Source organism: Lithobates pipiens, unplaced genomic scaffold, assembly GCF_037356315.1.
Source record: "Lithobates pipiens isolate NorthernLeopardFrog02 unplaced genomic scaffold, aLitPip1_a1.2 Scaffold_18, whole genome shotgun sequence".
NCBI classification, from domain to species: domain Eukaryota; kingdom Metazoa; phylum Chordata; class Amphibia; order Anura; family Ranidae; genus Lithobates; species Lithobates pipiens.
The window spans coordinates 404302677-404318053 of NW_027507758.1; the positions used below are offsets into that span (position 1 = coordinate 404302677).

At 42.8% G+C, this 15377-nt stretch overlaps 1 protein-coding gene across 5 annotated transcripts in view; it reads right to left on the reverse strand.

Moving 5' to 3' along the window:
- Positions 1–2540: 2540 nt before the first annotated feature.
- Positions 2541–15377, reverse strand: part of TTC14 (tetratricopeptide repeat domain 14) — a 41460-nt gene continuing 28623 nt past the window's right edge. The window contains exons 7-12 of one of the 5 annotated variants that reach the window (XM_077487911.1): positions 12267–12338; positions 12055–12174; positions 10467–10589; positions 8249–8366; positions 7114–7223; positions 2541–3368 (exon numbers count right to left, since the gene is read on the reverse strand). In XM_077487911.1, the coding sequence (XP_077344037.1) occupies positions 2561–3368; positions 7114–7223; positions 8249–8366; positions 10467–10589; positions 12055–12174; positions 12267–12338 (1351 nt within the window). In that variant the 3' untranslated portion in view covers positions 2541–2560. Of the gene's footprint in view, positions 3369–7113; positions 8367–10466; positions 10590–12054; positions 12175–12266; positions 12339–15377 lie in introns of those variants that run through there. The other 4 variants (XR_013276844.1, XR_013276843.1, XM_077487913.1 and 1 more) reach the window with 4 other exon arrangements.

Sequence of the window (15377 nt, forward strand, 5' to 3'; positions counted from 1 at the left end):
GAGTAAATGTTACAGGCCAGACCAGCTACTGCTGGATACAGGTACAGTATCCCAAGAGTAAATAACTGATCTGGAAACTACTAGTGAGTCACGAAGGCAATAAGCAGTCAGATCTTCATAGAAATGTCAGACGAAGTAAAACTAATCTGATGAAAAATCATAAGAAATTATTCTCCAAGGAGAAGGCATCCATCACCTAAGAACACTAGCAAAAAACAAACCTGTATCGGAGTACACAGCTGAGCTATACTGAGGTGTAAACCCAAGGACACTTTTGCCAGTGTCCAATTAAGTCAAGGAATTTAATCCATGGTCTATGAATTGATTCTTGTGTCTTGTACGATAAAAGTATTTACTTACATCACCCTAGATCAGGGGTGGCCAACCAGTGGCCCGCGGAGCCCTCTGATGTGGTCCACGACCTTCTGCTCTGGGATGGCTGGTTGGCAAGCCCAGATCGCAGGTTCCCGGCCCGGCATCCCAGAGCATCAGTGTTGTGAATGAAGCCGGCGGTAGAGGAAGCAAGCGGTTGCGTAGCAGAGCCACATAAGATGATGCTTCCTGTATAGCGCCACCTCCTGTCACAGGCAGAGTGATACCAAATGCACTCTGCCTGGAACAGCAACAGCTGGCGATACCCGAATTGAAGACCGTTATTAAAGGTATGTTTAATACTATAATCACAGTGTATATATGGGCATATCTGTTCTGCAGTGGTTACCGGGCTGCTTTCAAACTGCACTGAGCCATAGACCTCTGTTATTACCTACGGGTTTGGTGCGCTTTCAGAAAGTGCACAACACCTGCAGGATATAATAGAATTATATGGAAAAGTGCAGCTAACCCCAAGAAAAGCCAGAGGTGCACTGCTCTGGGTAGACCACAGCACATCATTGTGAAAGCAGCCTTAGGCCCCTTTCATATGATCGGTCCGACCCAATCAGACCTTCCATTCACCTCTATGGAGCGGCAAATGTAAAAAGACTTGTGTCCGTTTACACCTGCATACCTTCAATCCAATCCGCTAAAAGAGGAAAAAAAAAAAAAAAAAAAAAAAAAAAAAAAACAGAAGGGGATCTGTCCCCTTCCATCTGGGCAGATCAGAGGGCCCATAGAGTAGAATGGGATGTGTCCGCTCAGCATATGCGGAGTGTACATGGACCGGTCATCCGCCCACTCCACTCATTGTGGCTAGTGACCGGTTACCAAGTCACTTAAGTGGCCCTTGCTCTTCAAAAGGTTGGACATCCCTGCCCTAGATCATTCAAATCAAATTGAGATAGAATTACAGATCAAAATGTGTGGTTGTACATCCATTGCCAAATTTAAAATACAAACTACTTACAAAGCCATCCACAACTTAGTCCCCAGCTACATCACCAGCCTAGTCTCAAAATACCAAACTTATGGTTCTCTTTGTTCCTCTCAAGACCCTCCTGCTTTCTAGCTCCCTCGTCACCTCCTCCCATGCTTGCCCTCTAGGACTTTTCCTGAGCCTCACCAATCCTATGGAACTCCTTAACCAAATCTGCCCAATTATCTCCTACTCTATCAGCTTTTAGAAGATCCCAGAAAACCCTCCTCTTCAGAGAAGCCTATCCTACCCACACCTAATAACTGTATTTTAAGATTTCCCCCATCAGCTCACCCCCCCCAAAGTTATTACCTTTGGGTGTTCTCTCGACTCTGATTCCTTCTGTATTGAATTGCATTGCAACGGTACTGTCTGCCCTCATGTTGTAAAGCACTGCGCAAACTGTTGGTGCTATATAGATCCTGTATTATAATAATATAAATAATGTAAACATGCCTACAGTTAACTATGCATAGAGCAGTGTAAAAAGGAAAGGGGTGGTTGCTGTTATAAAACAAAAAAACTTTACTGCAGCTTTGGGGGGCGGATTGCCTTGCATGCTGATGAATACAATTTAAGCTCACTACACTTTAAAGTGGAGCTTCACCCAGAAGAGGAAGCTCTGCTTATCTGCGAGGGGAGGGACCTTCGGTGCCACATTTGACACCTTTCGGGGGGAGGGAGGAATGAGTACCTGTTTGACAGGTAGCCATCCTCACTTCTGCGAGATCCCACCATGGCCTGGTCCCTCAGAAGTTAAGATCCCCTCTCCCTTCCTCCACTGCGCCAGTTAGAAAGCTAAGCGCACTTCGTACAGTAGGGAACCGGCTGTGAAGCCAAAAGGCTTTCCTTACCATGAATGGCGGCGGCAGCACCCAAGAGCCGATCCAAAAAAACGGCTGGGGTGCTGAGATTGCGTGATCCCTGGACAGGCAAGTGTACCAATATCACAAGTCAGCAGCCACATTATTTGTAGCTGCGGACTTAATTCTTTTCGGGGGGTAGGGGACGACGACACTGCTTTAATTTACCAGCCCCCTCCAGTTCTATGGATACAGCAGCACACTAAGAAAAATATTGGGTACATGCTAAATTAAAAAAAAAAAGTCCAAGTACATTGGAGAGAAGTTGTTTTGCTTATTTGTCCTCAAACAAAATAGATTTTTTCATTTAAAAATAAAAGTCATTCTAAAAAAGCAAGACATTTTATTTACATTTTTGTTTAACACCTTTTTCCTTCTCAAATTCAGAAATCTGATTGAGAATATTCAGTAAATTCCCAGGCAAAGCCTTGTTGGCAGCTGAATGAGTGTTCTGTGCTTTGTCATTCCCTTCAGTTCTATCTTGTTGAGATCTTCCACTGACGTGAGAAGTTTGTAGAGAAGACCGACTGCTACTCGAACTATGCCTTCTTTCTGTGATGTCCTGTTCTGATCGATACTTACTCTGAAAAGAGTCAGACTTGCTTCTGCAAGGTTTTTGTGTTTCTTCACGTCGATTAGAGGAATACATTCTCTCTTTGCCTTCAGGTCTTTTTTGGCACGAATCCGTAGAATCTCTCCTTTCAGACTTATACTTACTAAATGAAGTTGTACTGTAGGACAAGGCACTGCTGGCCTGAGTTTTTACACTGCTGTAAGAATCTCTTGAATCTTCAGACCTGCCTCCCCCAGGATCGATAAATTCCAAGGAAGAGGACGACAAGGAACGATACCTAGTTTTGCCATCTAGAGATCTACGTTGACTATGTCTATCCCTTTCTTCATAACCTCTACGACTGTCTACTTTGAGAAAAGAGGCAGAGGTGTCTGCAGGAGGGGTACATATTTCCTCTTGGTTTTGGGGTGGCACATTAGAAGGCTTCTTTGAGTGGCTGGATGATTTTGAATGCTTTCTACGCCTCTTCCTCTTTTTTTGTTTTTTATGGCTGTCAGAAGAAGTATCTGAGGAAGAAGAGTCTGAAGAAGAACTACTTGAAGACAAAGATGAAGATCTTCTTTTGCGTTTCTTCTTTCTATCACCAAAGCAATTGAAATGCTTAGTAATCAACATTTTTTTTTATTTAAAACATGCTCAAACTTTAAAAGATCCCCAGCTAAAAGACTAAGAATACCTCACTGGAGTTGGGACATACAAACAATGGATCTCTGAACATATAAACTACAGATAATCAACTCTATTTATTATTAGTGCTAGGTTTAAAGAAAAAAAAAAAATATTAAAAAGTTTAAAAAAAATAAACAGCACAAACGTCATACTTACCTGCAGCCCTGATCCTTCTCTTCCTGGCTGCCCTGCTATCGCTCCTAGCCTCTCCCTCTTGCCGAGTGCCCCAACTGCAAACCGCTTGCTCTGGGGTTACCAAAGCAGGCTCGCTCCCAAGCTGCTGCTCTGCAATGGCTCCCACTGCTGTTTCAGGGAGGGAGTGTCCCCGGAGAGCCAAGGCTCTTGCACATCGCTGGACTGCCATGGTGCTCAGGTAAGTATTGAGCAATGCATGAAGGTAAAAAAACATTGGAGTCTTTAGAACCACTTTAACATTTAGAAGGAAATATTTCTAAAAATAGCAATTCTTGTAAATATCAGAAACCTCAACATTGCTTCCATTTCCGGCTTTGCACATGCCTTCCTAATGAGCTAGGAGGATAGCCTTATGGAAATAGGCCAACATTGAAGCATGTTAGGAGGCAAAGGGCGTGACAATACTAGTAGCAAAAACTTTAGTCTGTAAACCGCTTTGCAGAGCACCCCTGTTTTTGGAGTTCTGGTATGCTCTTATAGGGGACACATTTACACCAGATGCTACTGAAAGCGACTGTCTTGGGAAAGATATCTTAAAATAATTACTTGTGTATACTTTAAAACTAAGGTGTCCCTACTGCCAGTAGCAGTAAAATGGAGGAGCATTTGAGTAATGGGAAGAGTTCCCAGGGAATGTTGGTATAGAGTGACCCCAGACAGTATGCCATATCAAAAATCAAATTCTATTGGACTTAGAAAGTAATAAAGTCAAAACAAAGAAATGTTGCAACCCTCCACCTAACCCCAAAACAACAACGTTATTAGTTAAAATTATGCACACACGGATATCAGACAAGAGATTTGCTCAACTGAGCAGTATCAATCTTGTTATTGTATCCCTAGGGAGTAGAGACAAACTCGTTCAGTTAGAACCAATTGCTGCGGGGGTTATTTGAATGAGTATTACAATAACACTTTAGCCAAGTGTAAATAAGTTCTGTACAGTTCCTCCTTTAGTGGTGTCCGGTGAGGGCACGCTGGTCTAACAATTAGATGAAGTGTGTAGCAGACACTTAGGGGATTAATGTTGGGACTATGCATCTGATAAGATAGCAGTTGGTCACTGGAGCCAAAAAGTTCAGTCTGCAGCTGTACTTGCTCTGGAGGAGCCAGTCATGCATGAATGTGTTCTGAGTTGGCCGGCTCAGACAGCGATTGTCTGAGCCTGTTAGAGGACTCACAATTAGTTGAGCATACACAGGCTGGAGGAGCCACGGCCGCTCTCAGTGAAATCTTCCCAACTGCATGCACTGCCTGTCAGCACAGTGTTCCTGGATTACTGGGTCCCCCCTGATTCATATTGTTCTCAGCTTCAGGTTCCGCTCCTGTAACAGTCTTGTTGTTTCCTAGTGCTGCAGAGTTCCTTCACCCTCGCACTGTGAGACGCTGTGCTTCAGAGGCCATGGGGGGGGTGGGGGGTGCACAGCGGGGAACCCATTAATATAGGAACACAGGGCTGAAGGGCAGCACATGAAGCCAGGAAGATTTCACCGAGTGCCCGCTGCTCCTCCACAACCAGTATATGCTCAAATCGGCTAACACTCATACACACCCTCTAACAGACATCTTTGTGCATACTACAGACCCTCAAGCCCAGCTTCACTCCGCACACTGTCTGAGCCGGCAAACTCAGAACACATTCATGCACGACTCTGGCTCCTCCAGAGCAAGTACAGCTGCAGACTGAGTTTTTTTGGCTCCAGTGACCAACTGCTATCTTAGACGCATAGTCCCAACATTAATACCCTAAGTGTCTGCTACACGCTTCATCTACTTATTAGACTAGCACACCACCACCCAACACCAAAGCGGGAACTGTACTGAACTTATTTACACATTTCAAATAACCCCTGCGGAAATTAGTCAGATTTCCTTCCTGAATAGAGGACAAATTTACTTGTTCCAACTTATGTCTTGCCCATGGGCCATGTGTGTGCATAAATTTTAACGTTATTTTGGTGTTTGGTGAAGGGTTGCAACACTTGTTTTGACTAATACTTTGAGTGCAATAAAGTTAGATTTTGTTTACACAGCATACTGTCTTGGGTCACTCTATACCAACTTTCCCTGGGAACTCTTCCCATTACTCAAATGCATGCAATTTCTTTGGTATGTATACCCACTCCCACTGTTAAGTGAACAGATGTTTAAAGACGTCCCACTTTTACTTTCCTGAACTAAGGGTGAGTCTTCTTTATTTCTTTGTTGATTATATGTAAAATGGAGGCGGGTAGCAGAGTGCTTAGATTTTACATGAGATGTAGGTTAATCTGAGGTTTTGTTCTTATGAAATCAATTGTTGTGCCATATGCAAATTTCTCTAGCAGGACTGACATGCATACGATCTTTATTGTGTCGGAAATGTAAATATATCGACATTGGGAATTTCTCACAAAGATGCACAATTGGGTGGACACCAAGCAAATTAAACACAGCTGGCACTACCAGATTATTTTTATGTGGCGCATAGCCAATAACCTAATTTACAAGGGTGCAGATGCTCCTATAGCTTTAAAGTGGTAGTAAAGTCTCTTGCTTTATTTTTTTAAATGGTCCCCCGTGCAGGCTGAGGTCATAATGAACTAGTATGCATGCATACTAGTACATTATGACACACTTGCCTGCAGATGGGCCCTCCAGTGCTGTGCTGACACAGCTCTCCTTGGTCTCTGGTAGTTTCCATCTTTGCCCGGTCTTCTTCTGGGTTCCCGATCTTCAGGCCCTTGAATGGCTGGGCCACAGGTGACGCCGCTCCTGTGCACGTGCACGGGAGTCACATTGCCGCAGCTCCCAGAGCAGGCTGTAAATGTGGTCTGAGCTACACATGTACGGCTCAGATCACATTACCCGCTGACAGGCGGGCGGGGGGGGGGGGGGGTTGTGCATTTATGACATAAGAGACCACTAAGGTCTCTTGTTATAAACAGCCTGCCTGTCATTAGATTTTCAATTCCAAGAGTTTACTACCACTTTAATGAGGCATTTGTTTTAGCATTCGTTGCTGCCTGTAGGCAGCTTATGTATGCACAGCTCGGAGTGCAGAAAGTGTGCATTCAGGGCTGAACATCTGCCTCTGCATGCCCGTTAAACATTACGGTGCATGCGAGCCGGTACAGCAGCTGCATCGGTATACACTTACATAAGCTTCCAGCATGCAGCACTGGGCAGCAACAGGCATAAACAAATGCCTCATTTATACTGTACAGGCCTCTGTGCCCATGTTAATGAGGCTCACAGACTGATACCCTAGGTCCAACTACTGTATAATGGACAACTTCACCTCTAGCAGAAAACGCTGATAAGTCAGTTTAGGGGAAATATACAGGAAATGGATACCAAGCGCAACAGCCACTTGGCTGCTACATTAGAATGAATGTCCAAAAGGAAGATACACCATCAATAGGTACTACAGACAAACCTTTGCTTGGACCCTCCGTACCAAGTTTAAATATCTGTACCTTTTCTCTTCTTTTAGAAGTTTACGCAGTTTTTCTGCACTGGTTTCCGTTTTCTTTTCTTTGGCTTTCTCTTCCTTCTCATCAGATTTCTCTCTTTTATCCAAAGATTTCTTTTTTTAAATCCAATCAAAAACATTATTATTGACATTAAAATATAACAGCCAATATTTACCAATTCCCACAATTCACAAAATAAAAAGGCAGTGTGCCATTGTTTAAACATGCAAAACACACACACACAAAAATATAGGATAAGATAGATGTAAGACAACATAGCGCATAATTTCATAAAGTGCGAGAGAGACCGATACATAAATTCCCAGTTAATATTTAAGAAAACAATAAATTTTTGCACCCATTGGCACGCAAGCATGAAAGTACACAAGTACCAATGAGTGCAGACAGGGTAGCATCAGCAAACCCATAAGATTAACAGGTAAAACGTGTTATAGGTTGGCAACAGAAAATTGAAAGTAGAGAGAATATATATTTCATACAAACCAGTTTACATAATCCAGGTCCAATACAGTTGATAGTTTTGGAATCACAGTCCAGTTGCAATAGGGTAGAGCAATAATGGATATTCACAGCACCAACAGTTCAGAGCAGAGGGAGACACATGCATAAAAACATATAATCAGTATTACAGGATAAAACATTCTTACATGATAAAGAGAAAGCACATTTATAATTAATAGAATGAAAACAATGGATTGAAAATTACATTAAAGCATCTTGTCTATTGCCAGTTTAGTTTTGTCTCCACTTACTGTATGTAGCAGTGTAGTATCCTTGAGTGTGCCATTTAACCTAGGTTTTAATACTTAGCTGCATCCCAAAACCTGTGAATGGGGATGTACGTTTCAGCTTTACTTACACAGGAATAGAAGCAGCACATGGGTGCGTAATATATGGGTGTAGTCTGCATGCCTGATGCCAATGAGGACAAGCTGTCCCTATATACAGATAAAGGATGCAGCTAAGCACACTGCCATTCCACTGCATTGTCTTAATGGGTAAAATTAGGGTTAATTCTTTAAAATTCTGAACAATAAAAAGATCATGTAACAGCAGTGCAAATGTTGTGCCTATTTGTCATTTGCTTGATGAGAAAAAACGGAAAATAAAGGATCACCTGTATACACTGTCGCACTTTGTTCAATGCCTCCTCAGCGTCTGTAAAGGTATTGTCTATAGTCAAAGCTTTACTATAGTAACCCTCGGCATTCATAGGTTTATCTTCTTCTTCAAGCCTACAGTTAGGATGTATCAAACGTTAGTGTTTACACAGACTAAATGAGAAACCGATACAGCCAAATACACTTATTTTAAAACTTGGTATGCATATAAATTTTCAGAATACACTCCAAAAACATGATGCCAGGAGAGAAATTTACCATAAATAACTATTATAACACTTTCTGTGTATTTATAAACCATCTAGTAATGGTCAAGGGCGGAGGGAAATGGGGGTGAACACAACTCATTCTTGTTCTGGCTGTCCAGTTCTTAAGAATACAGAACAGTGGTACTCAACTCCAATCCTTGAGTCATACAGACAAACAAGGATTTTTTTTTTACTTTGTGAACCACACTGAAGTTACTATTGTCCTAATAAGAGCCCAACAAGAGAATCCAAGACAATAAGGAAACCTATGACATTACACAGCCAATCTGCAGAACCTTTAATCAAAGCTTAGAGAATATACACTATATCAGTGGTTCTCGACTGCTGTCCTCAGGACCCACTAACAGGCCAGGTTTGCAAGATAACTGAAATACATCACAGGTGATATAATTTGCTGCTCAGTGATTGCACTATTCTAGTCTGCATCTCCCCAAAAGGTAATACTTAAAATATGGCCTGTTAGTGGGCCCTGAGGACAGGAGTTGAGAAACACTGCACTATATTGTCAAAAGCATTGGGACACCTGCCTTTACATGCACATCAACTTTAATGTCATCCCAGTCTTAGTCCGTAGGGTTCGATATTGAGTTAGCTCACCCCTTGGCAACTATAACAGCTTCTTCTGGGAAGGCTGTACACAAGGTTTAGGAGTGTATCTATGGGAATGTTTGACCATTCTTACAGAAGCACATTTGTGAGGTCAGGCACTGATGCGGACAAGAAGGCCTGGCTCAGTCTACCCTATAATTCAACCCAAAGATGTTCTATCGGTTTGAGATCAGGACTCTGTGCAGGCCAGTCAAGCTCCTCCACCCCTAACTCGCTCATCCATATATATCTTTATGGACCTTGCTTTGTACACTGGTGCCCATGTCGGAACAGGAAGGAGCCATCCCCAAACTATGCCAATGACATTTATACACTAATCAATGGCTATTTTTAGCTCTGAATGCTGTATAAATGGCAATGGTCCCAAAAAAAAAAAAAAAAGTGTCCGATCTGTCCATCGCAATGTCGCAGTCATGATAAAAAAAAAAAAATCTCTGATCACCACAATTAATTTTTTATATTAAATTTTGATCACTTATTGCTGTCACAAGGAATGTAAACATCCCTTGTGACAGTAATAGGTGGTGACAAGCACTCTTTATGGAGGGATCAGGGGTCTAAAATACCTCCAATCCCTCCTTTGCACTTTAAAGCATTCAGATCGCCAAAAACGGCGATTCTGAATACTGTATATTTTTTAAAATCCTGCACCACTGGCAGCTGAGTAAACCGGAAGCGATGTTGTCACGTCGCTTCCGTGTTTACATTCAGGAGACAGGAACAAAACGGTTTATGGCTTTGCTCCAGTCTCTCTCTAGGTGCCAGAAGTGGCGCATTACAGATCAGGTCTCCTGGTGGGATGGGAGGCCCAGTAAGAGCAGCGTGGGATGTCCCCTCCCGCTCCTCTGGGATAACAATCAAGTGGCTTTTAGTCGCATCGATTGTTATCCCTGGAAAGCGATCGCCCCCCCCCCCCCCCCCCCTATAAAAACTGTACCGGGATGATGCCTGCAACTGCGGGCATCATCCCGGTATAACCCCGAAAGCTGAGGTCACATATATGCGTATGCTCGGCGCAAAGGGGATAATATGTATGCAATTCAGCACTGTCACCATCTTTAGATCAGGACTATATCAGCTTACAGAAAGGCAAAAGTTGGCATATTGAACAGAATTAATGGTCTGCCTTTATTCCTTTAGCTATACCAATCACAGGCAATACCCTTTATGTTTTCTTCCTCTGGCTTAAGTGTGCAAGGCTTGTGGCTATTTATAAAGCAATTTTAGGATAAAAGCTCCCATCTATTATTAAGTTGTGGTAAAACCTTCATATCGTTACCTTTTTGGTCAATTTCAAAATAACAAACGGTTGGTAAAAAAAGGGAAGGGTGCTTACTGTCTCCCTCTTTCCACAAGGGTTTGACAAAGGTATTTTCTCGCATTCCTGTGTGTAGGACAGTTTTCTAGAGCAACTTCAAAATCATCAATTGCTTTATTCAGACTTCCTTTTGTAGCATATCTTTGAAAAGAAAAACATTATTTCAGCACCAAATGCCATTATGTACTTGATAAAGAATAGGCTAATTTATCAAAGCATAAAAAAAAAAAAAAAAAAAAAAGGTGTATCGGTAGGGAATACATGGATTTCTTTCTGGGAGGTCCCTCCTAAATGGGCCTGAAGTCGGTCCAGCCAGACTTCTAAATTACGGACTACCACTGATATCACCATTCTTTACTTTAATGTCATGACCGATCAACAGCACCTCCATTCTTTTATCCATGGGTTCCCAAAGGGCCCCCCATGTCCCTAAATGCGAGGTCTGTTGATTTAGAGCACTGCGAAAAAGCTGCACCCAATTTAAGCACCTTGTTCCACACACTCAAGCTTTTGCTAACAAAAATAGCATGTTGTGTACCAGAAATACCCTGCCTTGATCATCTTTCAGTGTCTGGTACATCTGATCATGAAGGGGCAAGGAGGCCTGTTCTTCCTTAAAAGCTGAACTTCAGTAATTTTCTCATCTTTCCATCCATTAAATCTTCAGCCCTTGTTTTAGCGTTGGATAGTAAAACATTTTTCTGCCAGTAAATACTTTATACAGCTCACTTCCTGTTTCTTGTCTGGAAAAATGCCTAGGCTTATGGACACGCACAGCTCCCTCGAGAGAGTTTTCCAGGAAGGGAGGGAGGATGAATCATAAGAGGGACAATGAGAGCTGCAGAGCTGGAGGTGTGCCTCTGTGTAAGTCCAGAAAGTGAACAGGCAGCAGCTTCCGCTGCCCACAGTTAAAATGGCTACAGCCAGACTCAGCGGAGGGAGATTTTTGCAGCATATTTGGCAAGTGCAGAATCACAGTATGTATAAAATAATATGTAAAGTGGTTGAAGGGGCACTTTGGCTGGCTGTTTAGGGTCTCAAGGTTCGACAGCATAGATTTAATAGACTTAATTTCCTTCTTCATGCCAGAAATGAAGTCCTTACATGCCCCCATTGCCTCCTTGTATACCACTTTATCTATACAAGGCTTGCGGAGAAGCTTGTTCCACACTTATTTAAAATGTATTCATGCCAGACGGGTACCCCTTCTTCACCCCCTCCCCTCCCCCACTGGTGGAGTATACAAAAGACTGGAGAAGAATGTTAGCTGCCCTTTATGGATTTAACCCTGTGTTTCCTGCTTCCGGAGGTGGAGCCTCTCTCTAATGCGGTCCTGGACACAGTAGAGAAACAATTATTTGGCTTAGACAACAGGTCAAAGCACTGCAATATTTATATTTTTTCTGATTATGGAGATATTCCATGAGTGTGCTTCACTTGCTGTATCTTATTAGGGCACTGAGTAAAGGCTCTCCATTTTGATTTTGCAGGTTGCATTTTTTTCATGGTTTATTTTTCAACCCCAAACTTGTCAGGCACCATACTGGGGCTGGTCAATAGGTGATTAATACATGCAGGTAGTGGCTAAAAGACACCCAATACTCACAGTGCACCACGTGCTACTAAAGCTTCCACGTTTTTAGCATCAATCTCCAAAGCTTTGTTATATTCGTTCATAGCATCCACATGCCGACCCCACTTAAAGTAATCAACACCTTGTTTCACACTATGAAATAAAAGTAAAAACAAAACCATCAAATAAAAGCCATCCTGCTGCCCTTTGTGGAGTTTTTAAATAAAGTGTATAAAATCACTTACCACTTTAACGCCCAAGATGATGACTGTTTTTTCCTTAAGGGTGGTGCGTAATCTTGATCACAGAAATTTGCTCTGTGCATAGAAAAATGAAAAACGAAAAATGTGCATTATTTCACCAAATCCCAACGCTAAACTGAATACATACAGTTAGTTTCATATACATATTTGGACACAGGCACAATTAGTTTTTTTCCGGGCATCTACCAAAACATTAAGGGTGTTGAATTTAAACCACAGAATCGCAATTCGGTGATCCACAATTTGGCATTGATGCTGCGACCGAAATAGATTTTGGGGTGACGTCATTTGGACGCTCCCCCACTGTGCCATGCCTCTCCGAACAGAGCTGAAAGCAGCCGAAAGGCGTGGTGGCATGCCTCTTCACACTGCCAACTAATGCCCACACCAGCGTTAGCTACTCCCTCTTTTCCTGCCTCCCGCTGACATCACCCCCAGCCATGTCTCCATGTGTTTAGCTGGCTGCTACAGGAGAGGAGACGTTGTGTCCCCAACTCCGGGTCTCCAGAAAGTCCTCCTCCTCAGCTCACTGTCACACAGGCTGCTATGGGAGACCTAAGCCAGAGTCCCACGCTTGTCCTCACAACAGGCTGCTGGGGAAGTGGGAAACCAGAGTGAGCCAGAATACTGGATGGTCGCGCTTGTCCTCACAGGCTGTAGCAGGAAACCAGTGCACACGCTGTTATCATTATCAGGTTCTTAAGTCAGACACATATCTGATGCACCATTATGTGCAAATTCACAAAATTATTACCATAATAAAATAAACTCGATGGTGGACCTAAACATTAAAGTGACCATGCCATTTCGTTTATGAATGTCTTAGTGATCGATTCACATCAAACTTCATTGATAGTTTTTTTTTGTGTGTGTGTATGATTTACGGTTTTGCTCATGGCTGCATGTGTGGGGTCAGTGATGAGCAAAACCATAAAAAGACAAATACATGCATAAACCATATTTAAAGGGGTGGGCCAGTGAAAAAAAATAAAAGTTAGCAGCTACAAACACTGTAGCCGCTGACTTTTAATAAGCTAATACCTTTCCAGGGGGCCCGCGATGTCGGCAGCCCGAGGCCGACCCATCCCTTGGGTCCCGGCGTTGCCATACAAAGTAAGAGTTTTGAATGCGTGAATGAGTCGCGCATCGCTTTGTGAATGGGGCACGCTGCGTTGTTCCCACAACATACCGCGCCCCATTCCCCAAAGACAACGCGTGGAGGAGAAGTCAAAAGATCATGGACTAGGAAGAGGTAGATTAGGACGATCTGCCTAGCAACAGCCATTTCTGGTAAGTTTTTTTTTTAGGGTGGACCTCTTTAATGAAATGGCATACATTGTCAGTTGGGGGGGGGGGGGGGGGGAGAGAACACGTTATGGGGACATTGTCTGCAGTTTCTGACTCTCTCCTGCATCATGTCTCCAGTCTTTGACCCTCTCCTGTATCACGTCCGCAGTCTGACCATCTTCTGTATTCATTTGGGGGCAGTCTGCAGCTCCTCTTTAAAGTCGTCTGCTGTGTTTACACTTTACTACATGTAGGGAGTGTTCATTTTATTTTTTATCTACTACAATACAGGGCACTTTCGCCCCCTTCCTTCCCAGCCCAATTTTCAGATTTCAGCGTTCTCGCAATTTCAATGACAATTGCGCGGTCATGCTACACTGTACCCAGATTAAATTATCATTTTGTTTGCACAAATAGAGCTTTATTTTGGTGTTATTTATTAACGACTCCGTTTTTTATTTTTTGTGATATAAGTGAAAAAAGAGCAAAAATTTGGAAAAAAAAATAAAAATAAAAAAAAACACACAATATTTTCTTCCATTATAAAATAAAAACAATAAAAATAGAATTTTGTCATAAATTTAAGCTAAAATGTATTCTGCTACATGTCTTTGGTAAAAAAAAATTTGGTTAAGTGTATAATAATTGGTTTGTGTGATCACGGACATGTGTGTACAGATAATCATTGGGACATGTGATTTTAGTGGGACATATGCGGGGGTGATGTTTTTTTATTATTAGGGACATGTGTTTTTATTATTTGGGGACATGTGTGTTTTGGGGACATATGTGGGGACATTGTGTTTATACTGTGTGGTATGTTGTATGTTTTACACTAGACTGGTGATCAGTGAGTAAAAAACAGCTCATACTCACTGATCAGCCAGCTGCAGCGATCTGCTCTCCTCAGCGATGACTTCCGTGTGGAGGAGAGGAGGAGCCAATTGCCTAGCAACCGGCTGTTTGTTTACATCACATGACGGCCGTGATTGAACATGGCCGTCATGTGATCAGGAGGGCCAATCACAGAGCCCTCCTGCCAATCCGAGATGCGCCGTGTCCGGGTGACACGGGCGCATCGGGATCAAGCCGCTGCGCGGGCGCGGTCCCCTACTTCTGATGGACGTTCACGAACGTCCACTCAGAAGTATAGAGCTCCCACCCGGCTGTATACGTACATTGGCCAGGTGGGAAGTAGTTAAGAACGGATATTAAAAAAAAATAATAATTGATTTCTGACCGCTTGAATTTTTTGGATGAAAAGCGTGCTCAGTAATCGTGATGCATCGCAGAATTGAATCGTGGACAGGATAATCCAAATCAAATCGTGAGGCCAGTGAACATATTCAAGTTATAGTTATATAATGTATATGGGCTGAAAGTGCACACGCTCAGATTTAATTTGAGTGCACGTACATCCAAATCAGAGGAAGGGTATAGGAATTACAGCTCTTAAAGGGTTTGTTAACCCACTAGGTTAAAATTACACCATCCTCTATGTATTCATGTAATGTGCCCTGTGTCTATGCCTTATAAAAAATAATGCTGCTATATACCTGTTTCAGACCTCTGATCGGCCGGTCACGTGATCCAACTTGCTTCTCTTGGCCTGACAGCTGTCGTGGGAGAGAGGTCACGTGACTGCCGATCGGCGCTCTGAAACAGGTATATAGAAGCATTATTTTTTATAAGGCATAGACACAGGGCGCACTACATTAATACATAGATAGGATGGTGTAATTTTTACTTTAATTTGAGCAGCAGAGCTGCTCAAAGCTGACGGGGGGGAATGGAAGAGCACAGGAG